The sequence below is a fragment of the Anabrus simplex genome, chromosome 1 (genome assembly GCF_040414725.1).
Source record: "Anabrus simplex isolate iqAnaSimp1 chromosome 1, ASM4041472v1, whole genome shotgun sequence".
In the NCBI taxonomy this organism is placed as follows: Eukaryota; Metazoa; Arthropoda; class Insecta; order Orthoptera; family Tettigoniidae; genus Anabrus; species Anabrus simplex.
Genome location: NC_090265.1, coordinates 1,445,407,825 through 1,445,429,257, shown reverse-complemented (window position 1 = coordinate 1,445,429,257; position 21,433 = coordinate 1,445,407,825). Strand labels below are relative to the sequence as shown.

At 38.9% G+C, this 21,433-nt stretch overlaps 1 protein-coding gene across 3 annotated transcripts in view; it reads right to left on the bottom strand.

The window, feature by feature from the left end:
• l(2)09851 (WD repeat-containing protein 1 l(2)09851) overlaps positions 1 to 21,433 on the bottom strand; it is a 194,839-nt gene that overhangs the window by 38,153 nt on the left and 135,253 nt on the right. For all 3 annotated transcript variants that reach the window (XM_067137931.2, XM_067137928.2, XM_067137930.2), the window contains one exon: positions 16,369 to 16,537. In XM_067137931.2, the coding sequence (XP_066994032.2) occupies positions 16,369 to 16,537 (169 nt within the window). The remainder of the gene's footprint in view (positions 1 to 16,368; positions 16,538 to 21,433) is intronic.

The following is a 21,433-nucleotide window of genomic DNA, read 5'->3' as shown; positions in this document are numbered from 1 at the left end:
TGCAAGCAGAATCTGCTTTCATCGCTGAAGACCACGGCCTGCCATTCCATCTTCCAAGTGATCCTATGACAAAACGAGTCGAGCCGTGCACGTCGATGCTGTGGCGTGAGTGGAAGATGGGCTAGAGGTGTGCGTAACCGTAGTCCCACTGCTAGTAACCGGTTGGCAACAGTTCGTGTTGCCACTTCTGGGCTCACAAAACCTCGTATCTATAGTGTGGTAGCTGTACGATCTGCCACTGCTGCCCTCACAATACGATCTTGGCAGACGTCTGTTCTGCGTCGACATCGAGAACCTTGTCTACGGGTGTGAGAATGTTCACGTGACCATTCCAACCAGCATTCTTGCACAACTGACGCAGCACGTCCAACTTGTGTAGCAATTCTCCGAAAGGTACCATCCCGCCACTTGGCAGGCCACAATTTGACCCCTGTCAAACTCTGTCAGTAGGCTGTAGGAAGCACGAGTACGTCTCCATGGCATGGCAACTGCGTACTTGACATGTTTACATCACATCAAGCCTTACGGCTATAAATATATCCTATTAAAGGGTACACGCAGATGGCGTTCTGGCAGCTATGTCACTACGCTATTTGTTGGCAGATGACTTTGGAACCATTATCAGTACATTTTTTTTTTACGGCAGTGTACTTGGAGGGTGGAAAGTATGGTTAGGCTCAATACTAGTAGGGCATTCTTTTGGCTGATTTTTACTTCTTTTGTTTAAAGTATGTGAAGTTTTTTGTTCAACATTTCTCCAATCAATCAATCAATCAATCAATCAATCAATCAATCAATCAATCAATCAATCAATCAATCAATCAATCGCTACTGATCTGAATCTAGGGCAGTCGACCAGGTGGCAAATTCCCTATCTGTTGTTTTCCTAGCCTTTTCGTAAATGATTTAAAAGAAATTGGAAATTTACTGAACATCTCCCTTGGTACGTTATTCCAATCCATAACTTTCCTTCCTGAAAATGAATATTTGCCCCAATTTATCCTCTTGAATTCCAACCTTATCTTCATATTGTGATCTTGCCTACATTTAAAAACACCACTCAACCTTATTCGTCTATTAATGTCATTCCACGCCATCTCTCCAATGACAGCTCGGAACATATCACTTATGATACAGAAGTATTAGTCGAGCAGCTTGTCTTCTTTCTCCCAAGTCTTCCCAGCCCAAACTTTGCAACATTTTTGTAACGCTACTCTTTTATCGGAAATCACCAGAATAAATCGAGCTGCCTTTCTTTGCATTTTTTTCCAGTTCTTGAATCAAGTAATCCTGGTGAGGGTCCCATACAATGGAACCATACTCTATTTCGGGTCTTACCAGAAACTCGTATGCCCTCTTCTTTACATCCTCATAAACACAACCATGTCCAGAGATCTGTACCCTTTATTTACAATCTCATTTATGTGACTTATGTGATTACCCCAATGAAGATCTTTCCTTATATTAACACCTAGGTACTTAGAGTGGTCCCCATAAGGAACTTTCACCCGATCAACGTAGTAATTGAAACTGAGAGGACTTTTCCTATTTGTGAAACTCACAACCTAACTTTTAACCCCGTTTTTATCATCATACCATTGTCCACTGTCCATCTCACAACATTATCAAGGTCATTTTTCAGTTGCTCACAATCTTGCAACTTATTTAATACTCTATACAGAATAACACCATCCGCAAAAAGTCTTACCTCTAATTCCACTTCTTAACTCATGTAATTACATTATTTATCTATTTACACTGTTTACACCCACACTGGAGTACCAAAATCAAACCTAATGCAACAAAGTCTTCAAAGAATAAGTTCAGCTTTTAACACTTGACAACCTTTTCCTTTCCCAAAACTTCTTCATTCTGGATGATCTTGCAGCCCGTTCTTCTGCAGATATACTGCTACGCTGCGATATTTTTAGTGATAGTCTTGTGCACTGGTTATTTAGAATCTGTTTCTCTTCTCTATTTTCAATTTGCTTTTCAGTAATTTCCAATTCATCTAAATCCATTTGTATTTCTTTAAACCATGTGTGTTTTGTTTTACTATTCCAAAAGAAATCAAAAAGTTGTTCCAGGAGTCCAGTATCTGGTAAGCAGTATATGTCTCCAAAGAATGCAATCCTCCATTTTCGCATAGTGTCAATTACCTATCCACTTTCCTATATATATTATTTATATACAGTGTGATTCAGCAGCCCCTTCCAATATAGTATGCTGCAGCCCAACTAATGTGCACATGGTCATAGGGGTGCTATTCCCCTGCAGGCATACTGTATGGTACTAACGTTCAGTGAGCACATTTTGCACACGATTCTGAACCCTAGTGAAATGTTATATCATTCGTCCGCAAAGCATGACGCCTTGAAATCATATAGCAACGTCCTTTTAACACATTAATGTGTCATGCCTCGTGACCGCGCGTAACGAAGAGGGGAATCGATGCATAAAACGTGGTTAGGCGTTCGCATAACAATCAATAGACTATGACAGCGGCAGATCGATTCCTGCATAATTAAAATAATTTTACATCAGTGTGATGTTTGAATACGTAAACACAGGCCCATATTTGCTACATTCAAATAGTAGAATGACGCTGTTATTCATGTTGTGACCGGTGCATACTCCGCTGGTTAGGGCCTGAATGTACTGTAATCTCTGCTGTCATTCAGTATGTTTTCCACAGAGGAATATGTTGACATGCTCCTCATTTCTGGGGAAGCAAGACAATACGCATGCGAGGCACTATGTCTGAACCAGGAACAGTATCCCAACAGGTGACATCGGGCTGCTACGACATTCCGCTGTGTTGCAAGATGCCTAAGGACAACAGGCTTGATTTCGAGTCAGCCCCCAGTCCACAATAGGCCCGTTACATTGGGTGAAAGAGAAGAGTAAAATAAGTAAAATAATTTCAAGAATAAAATTTACTGTGTCCACCTATTCAATACAATTATATTCTGTAGTGATTAAATCCTACATGAACTACAGATACAAATTAGGTACATGTTTCGCCCTAATTTTGGGCATCTTCAGCCTAATAATAAACTTAAGGTCGAGTCCTTAAACCACATAAACATTAGAACTTAAAACTAAATACAATGGTCTTTATGCTTAAAAAGTTTTTTTTTACAAAAAGGTGCTTTAGGTGATATTTACATAGATTTAACCTGCTAAGGCCCAGAACATTTCTCTTTTGGTCAGATGTCATAAAAGTGTATACTTCTTTAACTGTGCACTGGTGGGAGACAGTGAAGTTAGAAGCATATCACACCGAGGTAAATGAATTCCCAAAAAAGTTGAGCACAAACAAAAGGTCAATTTTTATTTATTTTATTTTTAAAATACTTCCTCTACGGGATATTCTGATTTTAAACAGTGCCCTTTTAAAAGGACGTCAGGCCTCAGGAGGTTAAAATATGTACATTAATTAAAACCCAGAATTTGTGACAAGGAAGCAATTAAAATTATCATACAATGACTTTTACTTGTATATATCTGTATATATAGTTTGTTTCTTTTAAATGTAGTATTATTCTGTTGTACTTCTGATTCGAATAAAGAAATACTAGAAATTGTCCAAAGCGTAAATTGGAACTTCTCCAACTGTATGGATGAATCATTAGGTTGATAGTTTATACAAATGTGTTCACATTGACTAGAAATTGACCAAAGCATAAATTGGAACTTCTCCAACTGTATGGATGAATCATTAGGTTGATAGTTGATACAAATGTGTTCATTCAGAGGTGGTTATGATAACCTATGTCGTAAGTACACAGCTATAAAACCGGAACCGTGGTATAATGTCGATCTTGTTGGGCTTGGATATCCCATTAGAAAGAAGCGTGGTTGGATGGTATTATTTTAGAGGTTAAAAACGTGTATGTTGGAACATGTTGTCAATATCATTCGTTAGTCAGGTGCTCATCTGATAAAATGTTTCTCGAAATTGTGTGCCATTCTTGTTGGATTAATGTTACCGTTGGTACATTGTTCTACCCTTGGGAGGATTTATGAGTATTGTCTGTAAATGTCCAGTCAGATGTTAGCTGGATCCATTTGTTCCGGTTGCGTCTGAACGTTATTAGGCTGAAGATGCGCAAAAAAAGGGCGAAACATGTACCTAATTAGTGCATGTAATTCATGTAGGATTTAATCACTACAGAATATAATTGTATTGAATAGGTGGACACAGTAAATTTTATTCTTAAAAGAATTTTACTTATTGTTATCTTCAATACGGAACAAATATGAGATTAGTTACTTGTAACTTGAAACAGAAGAGGCCGTTCTGGAGGCAGCTAGTAATAATACGCACATCATTACAAGGGCAATGGTACGACAGGTGAACACCAGCCAGCCGTCCGTCTGGCAAATACTGCATCAACATAAATTTCACCCATACCATCTTGAGTTACAAGGGCTCCATGGGTGAGATTTCAAAGCTCAAATCGAGTTCTGTCTGTGGCTATTAGCCAGGCTGGACAATCATGCAGCATTCGTATCGTATATCTTGTTCTCGGACGAATCATGCTTCCACAATAATGGGAAAGTCAATCGCCACAACATGCACTACTGGAGTCCGCACAATCCTCACTGGGTGCGACAGCGGCCCAGCAAGTACGATGGGGAGTGAATGTTTGGTGTGGAATCTTGGGGGATCGCCTGATTAGACCTTATTTCTTTGAGGGCCATTGGACGGGCCCATGCTACTTACACTTTCTGTGTCAGGAACTCCCACTGCTGCTGGAGGATGACCCCTTGCACGATCGTTTGATAATGTGGTTGCAACAGGATGGAGCTCCACCACATTTGACTTTGCCCGTTCGTAACCATCTGAACAAGGAATGCCAGGGAAATGGATACGACGAGGAGACCCTGTTTCTTGGCCCGCCAGATCACTGGATTTAACGCCGTTCTTGTGGGGACATTTAAAGAACATCGTTTACACTCAAGCGCCGGAAAACACCGACCAGCTCTGGCAACTCATCACGGACGCCTGCCGAGCAATTACACCTTGAATGCTTCAACACACAAGACGATCTATTGGACACTGGGCCCGAATGTGCATATACCAAAACGATCATCACATCAAGCATTTGATGCAATAAAACACTGTCGAAGCAGTTGTGTTCCTATTATTTCCAGCCTGTATGTGTCCAGCCTGCTAATTAATCGGCCCTTCTTAGGGCCACAAACACATTCAATCACACACAATTTGCATGAAAGTGGGTACTGAACTTACATTGCATGCGGTATGTATTAAACAAATATTTCAAAAATTTGCAATCTTCGCTCCAGACTCTAACCTCCCACCTGACATGCAAGCCTGCTCTGCCACACCTTTACCAACAACACTATGGTTCCATACAGCACACTGGGCAGCTTAATACTAAGTATTAGGTTTAATGCGGTCAAAATATCAATTTAGTGTTTCGCCAGCGTGTCAGGTTCATACGATGTAGAACGCACATGCATGTCTTCCAGTGAATCTATTACAGAACTATTTAAAATAGTTTTACTTGAGTCTGCCTTGTCAATACACCTTATAATGATAGAAAACTATTTATTTTGAACTGACATCACTGATGAAGGGAATGGATGATTTTCACGAAACATGTATGGTAAAATAAATAGTTTTCTATCATTATAAGGTGTATTGACAAGGCAGACTCAAATAAACTATTTTAAATAGTTCTGTAATAGATTCAGACAAGTTAATACAGGACCAAACAACCATATTAACCTATTATGGCTAAGTTTCTCAACAGTGTCTTCCAGTGTTTAAGACAAGTATAACATTACGGCATCCTATCATGGTGAGGCAGTAAATACCAAGATATCTGGTTGCGTTGTCTGAGCATACTGGGAGGGCAGATGTTTTCAACATGGAATGAATATTGTGGGTTGCATAAAACTACATTGGAAGGGGCAGCTGAATCACACTGTATATATGAAAAAATAAAGGTCCAATAATACTGCCTGAGGAATTCCCCTCTTAAATATCACAGGGTCAGATATAAAGCTTCGCCTACTCTAATTCTCTGAGATCTACCATATTTACTCGTGTATTAGACCCCCTTTTATTCCACGTTAAAACAAAAAAAAAAAGTACAGGGGTACAATACGCGATAACCTTGAATTTTGTGCAGTGAACGCATGGCTTCTAGGCTATAAAGAGCTATCAATTATATGTGTAAACATTCTACACTATTTTTTAACAAACCTATGAATATATTTTAGTTATACTGGCTATTTTCATTGGAAGGGAGTATTTCTAGATGTAAACAGACAATAAATGGTGAACACGACTTTTAGGCCTACATATAAAATATAGTCTGGTTTAGTTACTCATATCACCTCATTCGTTTCATCTCATTAATTCCTCTGATTAGGTTGACGTCAAGAAGGGCATCGGCCGTAAAAACTCGCTACGAAGATTCAACTCTCTTCATACTTGACCCCGTAGCGAAAAGGGATAGGGGTATCGTATTATCATATTATGCAATATTGATACAAAAGAACTTAATGGCCATCATTTGTCTCTGTCAGTTGAGCAGTAGGCCTACCACACAGTAAACCTGAGTAAACCTAATCACTGCTTTCATTTGAATTATCGTCTTGTGCAGCCAACTTCCCTGCTACTGGCATGTCGTCATTCCAAATGACGTAATTTTCACTGCATCTCATCAGCTATGCATCAAGAGCATTCGAGGTCTCGTCTTTTTCTGAAACTTTTAAAAATAGTTTTGTTCCCAGCTATAGAGTCCAAACAGTGAGGATCTATTCCTAAATGGTTTATGGAGATGGTCTCTGATATTCCCAGTTGGTGATTGTGTAGCAGAAGCCACTCCTTCCGAATAAGGCCGTGCTGCATAACGCGTGCCAAACCACCAGCTGATAACTAACATATGTTACGGATTGCACTTCCGAATGTCATACATAGTGACTGGAAGAGTTCTTTAGATAACTGGGGCTATTGAAAGCCAAACCATTATTTTTAAGTAGTTTTCAGGCTTGTTCTTTACATTTATCACAACAGGATTTACTTAAACAGCTGTAAATGAGAAAAGAGAGACCGCATTGTTCAGGTTAGGTATGCTATCAAGTGCCTGCATAGTGCCAGAAATTCCATGAGAGGAGGATTAAAAATAAACAGGAAGGTTTACCCCATTTAAGGATATCTACAGGTGTGGCGCTAATGCGTTTTATCATAATGTTTAATTTTGTACGATTGTTGTCTCCATTTTTTTTATTAACTCATAGTACATTTTGTTTGGCGTCTCCAAAAATCGTTAAGTGGGGACGTAAAATTATCATTATTATAATAATTGTAAAACAATCGTTCTGATTGGATTGCTTTTATCATGTTTTAAACCTACTTCTCTCAAAAAAAAAAAAAAAAAAAAAACCTATATTGGCCTGAGTTACGAGATATTAAACGATCACTTTGTTAATGATCTCGCCTGCTATATGAATAGCAACAACCGTGATTACATCTTAACTAAAGTAATCTCGCTTCCTCAACCCGAGGTGGTGCAGCACTTTTTAGGCAGGCCCCCAGTGGAAGGGAGTTGCATGTACCATTTTTACTGGAAATCAACCATCCTGCAATTCGTAAATCTCTGGCGATACAGTACCGGGAATTGAACTCAGGCTCCCGAGAACGGCAGCTAATTGTGCTAACCATTATGCTGGCGGACATTCTTAACTACAAAACACAGACATATATATATACATATATATGACTGATGCGTGCTTGCAATGCGTGGGTCAGACACAAAATTAATCACCTATTTGTGCGACGCCATCGAGCTGCAGTAAGCCTACGCTACGGAGGCCAGACATTTCTAAAATACGAAACACAGATGTACTGCATAACTCTGACGCGTGTTTTCATTGCATAGGTCGTACAGACAAAACTATTCACAAAACTGTATGATGTCATCAGAGCTGCAGTAAGGCTTGTACCCACTTCGAAACGGAATCGTTGTTCTTCTCTGACGAATTACGCTGGAGGGTCTTATATGCAATTCTTTTTCATTTTCTTTGTCTAGAAAAGCCAAGGGGGGTCTAATTTGCGAGGGGGTCTAATACAACAGAAAATATGGTATTGTGTAGAAATATAGCAACCTATTTAGTCACTCTTTTTTCTAGTCCAATTGCACTCATTTTTGCCAGTAGTCTCTCATGATCCACCCTATCATATGCCTTAAACAGGTCAATCGCGATACAGTCCATTTAATCTCCTGAATCCTAGATATCTGCTATATCTTGCTGGAGTCCTACAAGTTGAGCTTCAGTGGAATAACCTTTCCTAAACTCGAACTGCCTTCTATCAAACCAGTTATTAATTTCACAAACATGACTAATATAATCAGAAAAATGCTTTCCCAAAGCTTACATGCAATGAACGTCAAACTGACTGGCCTGTAATTTTCAGCTTTATGTCTATCACCCTTTCCTTTTTACACAGGGGCTAATATAGAAACTCTTCATTCATTTGGTATATCTCCTTCATGTAAACAATAATCAAATAAGTACTTTAGATATGTTTGTCTTTAGTATATCCCCAGAAATCTTATCAATTCCAGCCGCTCTTCTAGTTTTCAACTTTTGTATCATACTGTAAATGTCATTGTTATCATAGGTAAACTACTTCTGTAGTATTAGCAAATACTTTAATACACCAATACACGACAGCTCTATCTCAACAGCATTGAGTGGAGTGCGAATAGCGACGGTGGTGACATCTAGCGCGTTGGTGTGAACTGCATACTTGTCAACTGCCTAGAGCAGGATTTTGTATGGACTTTAGCCTAGTTTTCCGGTCGGATGCCTTTCCTAACAGCAATCATATGTGGAGCGATATATACCGTACTCACTATTGCGTGTTTCTGTGGTTATTTCTTGTATGATACTTGAAGATGCGTATGAATAAGAACACAAACCCGTAGCCCTCGATCTACAGGAACTAACAGACGTGATTAAAATCTCCGACTCAGCCAGGAATCATACCAGGGCCCTCTGAACCGAAGGCCAGTACGCTAACCATTTCGTGGTGGTGATTATTTTAAGAGGAAGTACAACTTGCCAGCCATCCTCTATTAACACTAATCAGAAGGGAAATGGAAGAGGTCCAACAATCCGAAGAATGAAGGTATCATAAGGGGGGGGGGGTGTGTGTTCGTGCATGAAGAGCTAACCATTCAGCCAAAGCGCCAGAGGGGGAAGATAACAACATCCATGATTTATTAAGATTTCTTCTTCTTCTTCTTCTTCTTCTTCTTCTTCTTCTTCTTCTTCTGTACAGCCGATCTTCCCGAACTCTACAGGGGAACTCACCACATGCTGTTATCACACTTTTGCTGTACTTTGAATTTTCTGTTTTACCTCTGAAGACAGAAATACATAATATATTTAACACATATCGGGGCTACGTGAGTGAACTACGATATTCCTGACAAGGAAGAAGTGTTCAGAATTTCCCAAAGTCTGTTTTACAAATTTTCATGGATCTGACAAACTTCCTCCACTTGTGATAAGAAAATTGAAGAATCCGAGGTGTTTTAAGGGTGCGAAAACAAAACCTAAGGAAGTTGAATCCAATGGAACAGTGGTTGAAAAAACTGGACATTAAAATGAAAAAGAAACGGAAGAAGATCCTTCATTTTATGGATCGATGTGCAGTACATCCACCTCAAATCGTTCTGGAGAATATCCGAATGGAATTTTTCCCTCCTAAATGTACCAGCGTTCTACAATCACTTGATTTGGGCATCATTGCAAATTTCAAAGTGCATTATAGAAAAATGCTGGTTCAACATTTAATAACACTAATTGATGCACGAAATGAACCTCTCTCCATTAATTTGCTACAAGCCATGAAATTTATTTCGGCTGCCTGGAAGCAGGTGTCATCCTCCACAATCAGCAACCGTTCCTGCAAAACTGGTGTCTTATGAGAAGAGGCTGCCTCTAATTATGATGTGATTATGGGGACGAAGTTTTGTCAGGTAATGAGCTAACAGTGGGTGTATAAAAAGTAGAATTCGATACTTTTGTGCATTTCGATGACAATCTGGCTGTATGTGGAGAACTACCGGATGAAGAGATTATTGCTGATGTATGCCAACAACGCGGCGGTGATGGACCAGCTACAAACGATAGTGACATTGTAGATGGAGATAATGACTTGAATATTGACACCAGAACTGAGTGAAGTGTTAAAGTGCAATCGAAGTGTGTAGGCGTTCCATCAGTGCGAAAAGTTGAAGTGAAAATGCTTTCAATGCATTACCAAGTTTGCTAAAGGAGGTTTATATTCTTAATGCAAGAAAAGTGAAACAAGCCAAACTATCTAATTTCTTTAATGCCGGGCCAAGTTCAAAATAATATTTTCTGTCTTAATGTATTTATTATTTGCAAGGATTTACACATGTAGGTCTATTCCATTGGTTTTTCAGTAAATATGCGATGTATCGCGTAAGTCTGATTTCTAAGTAATTCTGAGTTACAAGTAGTTTTTTCTCTTCCCCTTGATATACGTATAAGTCAGGTTCAATTGTATATTATATTATTCCCAACTGATGCACAGTAAATTCAGATCTCTTGCTACAATCACATTCCTTTCCATGTTGTTTCCCACATAGCTGATTATCTTAATAATTCTGAATCAGCGTCAGCGCTACCTTTTCCTGGTCTGTACATTCCAGACATCAAGTTGCCTATTATCTTTAGAGATGAGCCTTACACCTAGAATTTCATTTTTGTCATCTTTAACTTTTTCGTAGCTTACAAATTCTTCTTTCATCAGAATAAATACTTCCCCTCCTACCATTCCTATCCTATCTCTATGATACACAGGCCAGTTTCGTGAGGAAAGTGCTTCATCTTCCCAGATGTGTATCCGCACACATGGCACAATATGCAGATGACACTGTTCTGTATAAAAGTATAAAGAACACAGAAGACAGTCAAAAACTACGATCAGACCTACAAAATTTATCTGTATGGTAATCTGTGAATGGGCTAAGCATAAATGTAAATATATTAGGATAAGTAGATCAAGAAACTGCATAGAGAAGACATATGAACTAAATAAGAACGTACTACCGCAGTGTACAAATGTCAAACTTTCAGGATTAATTATTTCTAAGGATTTGAAATGGAACCTGCAGACGGAGGAGGCAAGGCAAAAAGTGATAAAATTCCTGGGATTTCTTAGCAGGAACCTAAAAATATTCAAATTACGGGCCCTACAAACAGCCTACCTGAGTATGGTAAGACCCATACTAACCTTTGGTTTTCCTGCCTGGAGTCCCACCACAGTCACAAATCTAAACAAACTTCAGGAAATACAGAATCGGGCAGAAAGGCTAATAACTTACCGATCACATCTTCATTCGGCTAACCTCCCCACAATAGAAACTATTGTCAAAAGAACCGACTTTATCTTACTCCAAAAATCCCTCACCGACTCCATTAACCTTGACTTGTTTCGCCCCCTTTCCCTATCCTTGCGCCCTGCCTGCAGAGGCATTAATCTTGTCCCTCCATTTGCCTGCACCACCTCCTACCAATCCAGCTACTATGGCCGCTCCGCACGTCTCTGGAATGAGCTACCACGAAAAATAAAAGCCTTGTCTCTAACGTAGTTTTCAAACCATGTAAAAAGATGTAAATCTCTGTGTGTGCATGGATGGAAATGAAAGGGAGAGAAAATGTCGTCGAGTGAATTACTGTAAGAGTGTAAATATGTGAATAAAGTAAGCAGGTCTGTGAAGCAACTAATGTACATGGGGCTTGTCCTTTTTTCACTAGACCATCCACATAATCTGTATGATTTTAAATAAATAAATAAATAAATAAACAAACAAACAAACAAACAAACAAACAAACAAACAAACAAACAAACAAACAAACAAATAAATAAATAAATAAATAAATAAATAAATAAATAAATAAATTAATTCTTAGCCATGATTCAACTCCTATTACAATATCTGATAAGTATCATCATCATTTCCCTTTATGCAGCTGTAGGTAAGGGCAAATATGGTTCCTCTCCACTTTCTTCGGTCTTTCCACCGCTCCTCCAACACTGTATCCGAGTCCAGGTATCTTTCTATAATACTGTCTTGGATTGTGTCCTTCCATCTCAACTGCGGTTGTCCACGGCCCCTTCTTCCTTGCATTTGCATTTCCATCACCTTTTTTGGCATTCCTTCTTCACATCCAATAAATTAATATCTATTAAATTACTTCATTCTATTCCTTTCTTTACAATACCTCTATAGTTCAACACTAACTTTTTATGTCATCTCTACCTGACTTCCAGATCCAAGTATCGTAGTCACTACTTCCTAGACCACCCTGTTTCCCTGAATGTACCTCCCTCTAACCCTTCTAGACAAATTTCCTAAGTTATATGTACTACTACAATTTAAGTGAAAGCCATCTGAGCGCAGATCCCTATCTCCTACCTACCCATTAGGATCTAGAAATCTCACTTCCAGTTTCCCACATACCCACTCTGTAGTCTCATTTAAATCCCCAATCACCTTCCAGTCAGTATCCCTCCTATACAGTATTCCACTGATAATCTCCTCTTCCTTAAACTGCACCCGTGCTGCATTTACCCACACATCCACAACTATGTTGGTACTTATACCTGCTTGCCTTACGTTGTTGGTACCAACGAGAAACACGACCACCTTTTCCTTTCCCTCCTCCATCTCTTCTACTTTCTTCAACATCTGCCTCAACCTAATTCCTGGATAACACTCTCTACCTGACTTCCAGATCCATGTATCCTAGTCACTGCTTCCTAGACCACCCCGTTTCCCTGAATGTACCTCCCTGTAACCCTTCTAAACAAATTTCCTAACTGGTTCCCTATCCTCCACACACTTTCCCCACATGTCTAACAACGGAATCTCCAATGACCACAGCCTCAACCCTACCCACCTCATTTGATTCCCTCCCCTCTTTGACAGCCCTATCTTTCCTGAGAAAGCTGCAGAAGCTACTTCCTTATCCCTTTTCTCCCTCCCATGACCCCGTTCCACCTGTCTTTCCCTATCTTCTACTCTACAATTCCTTTTCCTACCTTCTCCCTTCCTCCTACTTCCACACTTCTCAGCAACAGTTCCCTGTTCCTCATCTTAATTCTGTTGTTCTACCTGCAGTGACTCATACGGATTTTTCACATACACCTGTCCTGAATTCTGATTCTGAACAGAGGCTTAGCCTGTAATCTCCTCCCCTTAGAACATTCAACCATCTGTCTTCTACAATTCCCCCTTTCCTTTCCATCCCTCCTTTATACCTACTGTATCCTGTACATTGTTTGAGGGAGGCCTCCCTTCCTGTCTTCTGAGAGAATCCTAATTATCTCCCTCAAACCCTCCAACTCCTCCCTCATACTCCTTAATGCCTGGCCACACCTAAAGTTCCTACAGTCCTTAGCCATTCTTTATGGAAAAATGAAAAATAAAATAACTTCTTACGTGCAAAAAAATTAAAGGACAGAAATATTGGCTAGGATAGTACACAAAGAGCACATGGCAATAAGGTAATTAATATACTACTACACTACAATATTACTTAGCCATACTGTATTTTTATCCTACAACACCCTAACGGGAAAATAACTGCCGTTAATTACTGAATACCATCGAAAGGAATACACAAGAATTACATAATTCTAAACTGCAGCTAAGCTATCCTAATTACAACAACAGAATTCTAATAAGACAGTTTCTACAGATACTTCTACTATACTACTCATATATTTTACAATAACAGAATACAGAGATGAGTTATTTATAAGGTACATGTTATTCACAACATTTATTCAACATGGGACCAGTTTCGACATTTAAATGTCATCATCAGCCATAAAACAAATCACTAACAAATGAGCAAGGACACATTAATTAAAACTGGTGTAGTGACACATTGAAATATGTACATTAAAAATCTTTACAGGCTAATTTCTAATAAGATACTGCAATACACTAAAATAACTTTAAACTACATTCAGACGTATCCTAATTACAATGTTACTACTAAGCACAGACAGAAATGAAAATTGCAAGTTTGAAATTTGCAAGAAGTACTCAAACATTAGCAACAAAGCTAAATGCGTATACAGATTTTTATCAGTACTATTTTATCCTACTATGCTCTAATAGACACGAAAGATACACACGTAAAGATACACACAAATATAGCAGGCAAGATACTATCTATAATTAGTCTCAACTATTAAATAATGTCTTCTTCTTCTCCTTCTTGTTTTATGACCACATTGGATCACTTTAGTCAGTCCACTGTTCAGGTCTCTTTGAAGGGATTGTTTGGGCTTTGGTCCTCCCAGTACTTCTTCAGACACTCCGATCTTCGTGCCCTTTGCTTGGCTGGAAATGTGCGGGTTTTTTTCCGCGTACGGGTAAAGCAGAGGTTTGTATTCTTGAGTTTTGTATTCAATTTTATCTTATTTGTGGTGTCTGCTGTTGTAAGGCCTATTTCCTTCAGATTCTTTCTTACTTCTCTGATCCATTTACATCCTGTTGTGGTATTTTTTGAGACAACATTATGCTGTACTAGTTGCATCAGAAGTCTTGAGCCATGCTAAAATGGCATGTTCATAAAGATGATGTTTCCCATATTGCAAAGAGCTTGTATCGGCCTCACCTCAATTGACTTAAATGTTTCCATGATTGTGCCAGTGAGGGCAGCTCCCTCGGTCATGAGCACGGAAGATCATTCTTTCGGCGAGACAGTAGTTTTATCTCTTTGGAGCGATTCTTTACATTGTTGTGTGTGTGAAATATAAACATGGACCCCACGCAGATTGGAGTGGCATTTTTATGCCATAAATGGGTTTTTAATAGATTTAAACTTGTCTCATACTACCATCCTTCCTTTACTTTTGACGACTAATATATCAGGTATGGTAATCCTTCTATTTATATTATTTCTACGGTTAAATAGTACCGTTCGCCTCTTCTAATGATGGCCGATTGATATGCGTCCTTGTGCTCTGTAGCGAGAATGGGCTGTGTGTCTGTGGGTGACATGATCGTGATGTGTTCATGTGTCTCAGACTGATTTATTTTTGTGCACTACACTGTAAAGTATTTTGCCATCAATGAATGTATGCCCTGCGTGTCGACGCGGAGATCCATTCATGTCGTACGGAGTGCGTGAGCTGATGGGTTTATATGTGACCACTGGGTCTCTATTATCCTACTGCTAATTGCCTGCGCTGTGCACGCTATCTTTGACATACGTGAGACCTTAGTTTGTGACCATGAGAGTCATACTATACGAGATTGTGTTCAACTTATTAACTGGAGCAACTGCTCAGATTGTTTGCCGATACCGGCAATGTCTGAATCTTTAGGTGTGTGCTGGTGAGTGAAAGGAGAGAAAGGATGACGTATCGGTCAGCTCATTTTATATTTTAATCTTGTTTCTGAGCCTCATTTTTGTTGCTGGCACGGTGATATTTATTTTGCCTTAGCTTCATCACGGCCGTTTGCTTGCCCACGAGGCCGCCATGTTCTTTTCTTATATTCAGGCTATGCGCATGCCTGTGATTCTCTTTGGGTTTAAATTTTATTTCTATGGTCCAGAGATGTTTCTCTGTGCTATTACCTTCTCTGAATCCTTTTCTTCTCCATGCTGTGTGGGAGCTTTGTTCTGTGTGGTAATTGTTGAAACGATGTGGAAGTTAAATAGACGCATATATAAAAAAATGTATTAACCTCGCAGAAAGAATGACCGAGTTCATCCGTGTGGATTGTATTCACATTACCACATTATGTAGCGAGATTGCAAATGAGACGGTGAGCCCGTCTTATGAATAATTTAAGCTTGGTGTTTGAAAAAGCTGTGCTCACGCATTAGTGTTATGACTTCAATTGGATGAGCTCTGCACATGTACGTATCCTTTGTTTTTATTTGCTCGCTTCATTTCTTGTTTCCTTTTTGAATTTTATTATATCAATAAACGCTCATTTAAATTTAATTGGGATTTTATTGCTAGTAGCTTTAGTCTTATTCCATTTCTGCTTTTGAAATGAGGACTGTTTCCAGTTCAGGGCTGTGTTTGGCCTTTCCTAGTCACGGTCCACGCCTCGAATCTTCCAACGTGTGTGTTTTATGGTGAAGTAGGTTGTTGGTAAGGGAAGGGGTGCACCTCAGTCTCGAATCTTGCATCCTCATAATAAGTCCAAAGAATCCCAGTCTCCTCTTACGCATAGTATCTGTAATGGGTTCTAGCTCTTTGCACACGACTTTGTTAGGTATTAAATTTGATTTCACTTATACAATATGTACACGTACCTTGAAAACTCGAAGATCCCAGATGTGCAGCACTCCATCATCCCCTCCTGAGACTATGAAAGGTTCATTTCTATTCCAACTTATAACGTTGACATCATTTTCATGTGCATTGTCAACAGTTATTTTGCAAGCTTTATTAGGTGCAGAACGAGTATCCCAAATGCGTATGCTGGAAGATGAATAGAAGAAGAAATAATACAATTAAATCCAAAATTATGCCTTGTCTCCAACAAAATCAAGAGCATATAAATGAAAAATGTACAATCTCATCACTTAGTAATTGTTAATTTCTTCGAAGCCATAATGTTCAGTGTTGCCTAGTTTGAATTAATACAATAGTTTAGTGCTTGCCAGTTCTGTGTTATAATAAATGTTTCAAAATTAATTGTACATGTGGTCAACTCAACAAAACAAAAATAATATTAGAGAGCATGTTAAGCAGGTAAAACATAAAATAATCATATCAGCTGTATAGAGCAAATAAAAACAAAAATAGATAAGCTCCCGGAAGGGAAAGACATATTTGGTAGATTATGTATACTGTAATCTTATTTAAAGAGAGGAAAACTTGTTGTTATATGTTTCAGTTATCAAGCACTGATCTTCACAAAAATAAATTTGAGTATTAATGACATAATTTATCAAATACAGTACGCTGCATTTCAGCTGAATTTGGCTTGTGTTACTATGCCCTATTGGGATGATGATGAAGATGATGATGATGATGATGATGATGATGATGATAACGACGACAATAGTGTTATTGATTTTGTGTCCCATTAACTACTTTTATAGTTTTCAGAGACAATGAGGTGCCAGAAATTTATCCCTAGTAAATCTACTGACATAAGGCTGACGTGTTTGAGCACCTTCAAATACCACCAGACTGAACCAGGAACAATTTGCTGGTATGCTCTGGCTGAGTAGTATAACAGTTTTCCCCCACTCTTATATATCCTAAACTGAGAGTTCCTATGGAATTTCTTTCTTTTTTCTTATATGGGATGGATATACTGTAAAAAGAAAATCTCAATGTGTTTCTAATGCCCTCCTCATGTATGGCATGGAAACTGAAAGAATGAAAAGGTGTTTGCACGGTTTGCAAGGTGTTTGTTTTAATATGGCTGATGATGATCCCGAGTAGGGTTGAAACTAATCCCATGTAATGTAAATACTGTAAATACAACTTAGTACTGAACAGGTGGGAAACACTACTGTGCATTATTTATATGTTATCTCAGTTCAATATGGACCAACAATATGGAGTTCATATAATGATGTAGCTTACCAGGCAAAACAGAAAGCCTTTCAATATGTAGGCCTAAAATTAAAGATAGCCAAATTATGTTTTAATATAGCTGATGATGACCGTGAGTAGGGTTGAAACTAGTCCCATGTGATGTAAATAGTATTGAATAGGTGGAAAATACTGAGCATTATTTATATGTTATCTCAGTTCAATACGGACCAACAATATGAAGTCCATAACCCTTAATCTTATTATAGAGTCGATGTTCCTGGTTACGTAGAGCCTTTGTGTTCTACCTCTGCATAATGCAGGTATTTATTTGTTTTGTTTGCCGTAGTTGCGCGGGCACTACATTATGAGATTTTCGTTCTGCAGGCCTTTTACTTTTGTTTACAGATCTTTGTCTTTTGTTTTGTGTGGTTTTTTTTCCCTTTGTACTTTACATACACGAGAGAATGGAGGATAGTATTTGTCCCTTTTTTTTTAATGATGTGCTTGCTTGTGACTTTACATTGAGACCTACCATGGTTGTGTTTCATCTTCTCCGTTCATGGCTGAGCTTTTTGTAAAATGGTATTATATTATGCTAGGATTTGATATTCATTTTCGTCCATGCGAGGTGATATGAATATATCACGCAGCATGCATATGGTGACTCTTACGATTGTAGTTTGGGTGAGCATTGTCTCTCTTCGTGGCGATCCAATATTACGATCTGTGGTGTCTAAATCAAGCTTGTGAGTCCATGAAATTACATGTCATGCTATACGGATTGTTTCCGTAATGTGCCTTGACGCACTAACCTATCGTGGGTCCTTATCATTTTGGGTCTCTTTTCTGTATGTGTGTGTTTGTGTTGTCCGCTTGTGTGATTTATGGTATTCTCCGCATCTCATGGGTGTTATTTTCATTTAACTTTATTTTTGCTTTCGAGTATTTTCGGGTATGACTATTTAATTATTTTGTGATTTTTCTTTAGTTTTATCTGTTTGATTGTTGATATTGTTTACCCATCTTGTAACTATGGCAACCGTTCCTTTATGTAATGTCTCCCTTTGTTCCTCGAGATACTGCTTGTGGTAGAGATAGTGATTGTTGTGTGCTCGCGTCTCGGGTGATGCTTGCTTGGAGCTTGGGTGATATGTTATCGATTGGGCTATGCGAATCCCTGTACAGTTTATTTTGATTTTCTCCTGCACCTGTCTAGCTTCTCAATTTTGATGTTGAAGTATTTCACGTCACAAAATTATGTATTTTCAAGGCGAGTTGATATTCTAAGGTAAGGTGTGGGTATTATTTAAGAAGAGTCAATTATGGCTACTCTCGTCGATACTTACTGAGCCTCTTGGTGTTGCTAAACACCTGTCTATGAGTAACTCTATACATCTTTATACGTAAGTAACTATCCCATGCTTTACAACTTTTGTTCATCAGTTTATTCATCAAATTTTTGTGTGTGTTAAGAAATACCTCATGTTTTGTACCCATTTTTTTCATTTGGAGGGTACGGGCTTTAAGTTTTCCCTGCTTCCTGTCATTATTCGCCTATGTAAAAATCCAGCTCCAGACTGCTTTAGTCTATTCCAACCAGTCCACAAGGTTACTATCAACGTGTGGATGTTGATATATACTTGGTAGCAGGAAGTCCTGTATGTTGAGTATTGCATGTCGTGTGGGTGAGTGAAGTGGAATGTGTGCCACACCAAGCTTGCCTTGGTGCTGCACCATCAATAAACATCATATCTCTGTGGCTATGCCATCGATGTCATTGTTGGTATGTTCCCAAACGTGACATACAACATACTTCTCCTGGACAGATGGTGCTCTTGTCTATCTGTTTTTGAGATTCTTTGTCTCTAGGTCACTTCCTTGAGAGGAGTTTGTCTGATACGGAGGCCAATAATGGATGGCCTCGGCAAGATGGACAAAACGGGATTTGAAATGAGTGTAATGAATTATAAGTGGTCCTTAACTTGGATTTACCTTCTCTCGCATTCTAGAGACAATGTTCCCGGTGACGTAGAGCCTCTGTGTTCTACCTCTGCATAACGCAGGTATTTACTAATTTTGTTTGCCGTAGTTGCGCAGACGCTACATTATAAGATTTTCGTTCTGCAGACCTTTTACTTTTGTTTACTGCAGATATTTGGCTTTTGCTTTGTGTGTTTTGTTTTCCTTTGTACTTTACATGCATGTGAGAACGGAGGATAGTATTTGTCCATTTGCTTGGTTGATGTGTGCTTGTGACTTTACATTGAGACCTACTATGGTTGTTGTTCGCCATCTCCATTCATGGCTGAGCTTTTTGGAAAATGGTATTATATTACGCTAGGATTTGATATTCATGTTCGTCCATGCGAGGCGATATTCATATATCACACAGCGAATATATGGTGACTGTTACGATTGTAGATTGGGTGAGCCTTGTCTCATAGTCCTGCAGCCAAGCCCACCGCGCAGCACTTCAAACCCACGGGCTCTAGCAGCCCAGCCCGTGCAGTGCCGTTCTCTTCTTACGCGGAAGCGTACTGGCCCATGGCACTGGTCTCATACAGCCCACCGCAGTCCACTGCACTGGGCAGGCTCAGTAGAATAACCTCAAGTACTTCTCCACAATAACATGTGCGCCGTGCACAACGAAATGTTCACGCCACACTACTATTCACATCATTCACTCTACAAATTCCCGTGCGCTAATAACATATTTTAAAGTAGGCTAATCGCATTTTGAAATTAAAAGGTAGAGATTTCTCCTGCACTGTAATAATAATAATAATAATAATAATAATAATAATAATAATAATAATAATAATAATAATTGAAAACAAACAGAAACTTTATAATAAACTAATATTCGATTGCAATTGACATCAAGTTAACTGAAAATGAATCCAAATAACACGAAGCATATTCATAGGACTTCATTCAAGTTTACCTCAAAATAAAATATAAACAGAAATGACGTGCAATATGTCAACAACAAAAACAAACCTGAACATAGCTTTTACTTAGTGTGCGTAGTTTATTGGTCATTGTTAATGTGGGGGAATGGAATTACTGTGCATGAAAAGAAGAGCATCAGCGTTATCTGGTTGTAGAAGAGACCGTCATGCTTTGAGAATGAAGCCCGCTGAACTGAAATTTATCTCTGAAGCTGAACTTGATGCTTGCATACATATTACATATTTCTTAGCGATCTGGTGAAATTTTGGATAGTTTTGTCAATTTGTTCTCCAATAGGACGCTATATCTATCTTCTTCCGTTCCACAATTTTGCTTTAAATATCTTTCCAGCTCATCTGTTGGAATAGGAGCATCATGAACGTCAGTCCACGAAGAAAATCTCATTACCTTGGCAGGTTGTGCCATAGTTGCGGAGTCTGATGAAATGGCGTATGGCTTTTAGTGCCGGGAGTGTCCGAGGACATGTTCGGGTCGCCAGATGCAGGTCTTTTGATTTGACTCCCGTAGGCGACCTGCGTGTCATGATGAGGATGAAATGATGATGAAGATGACACATACACCCAGCCCCCGTGCCAGCTAAATTAATCAATTAAGGTTAAAATTCCCAACCCTGCCGGGAATCGAACCACGGACCAAAGGCCAGCACGCTAACCATTTAGCCATGGAGCCGGACGTGGAGTCTTGATGACAAGGAAACATTAGAATGCTCGTCATTCAAGCACTTCTCGTTCATCGCAAGTTCTTTATCTAATCATAAAAAGACAAAATCAGCCCGACTCCTTTAATACACACTAATATAATAAAGGGAGAGCGCGAATTTTGTTGGTTTATGTATATCTGGAGAGTAATCTC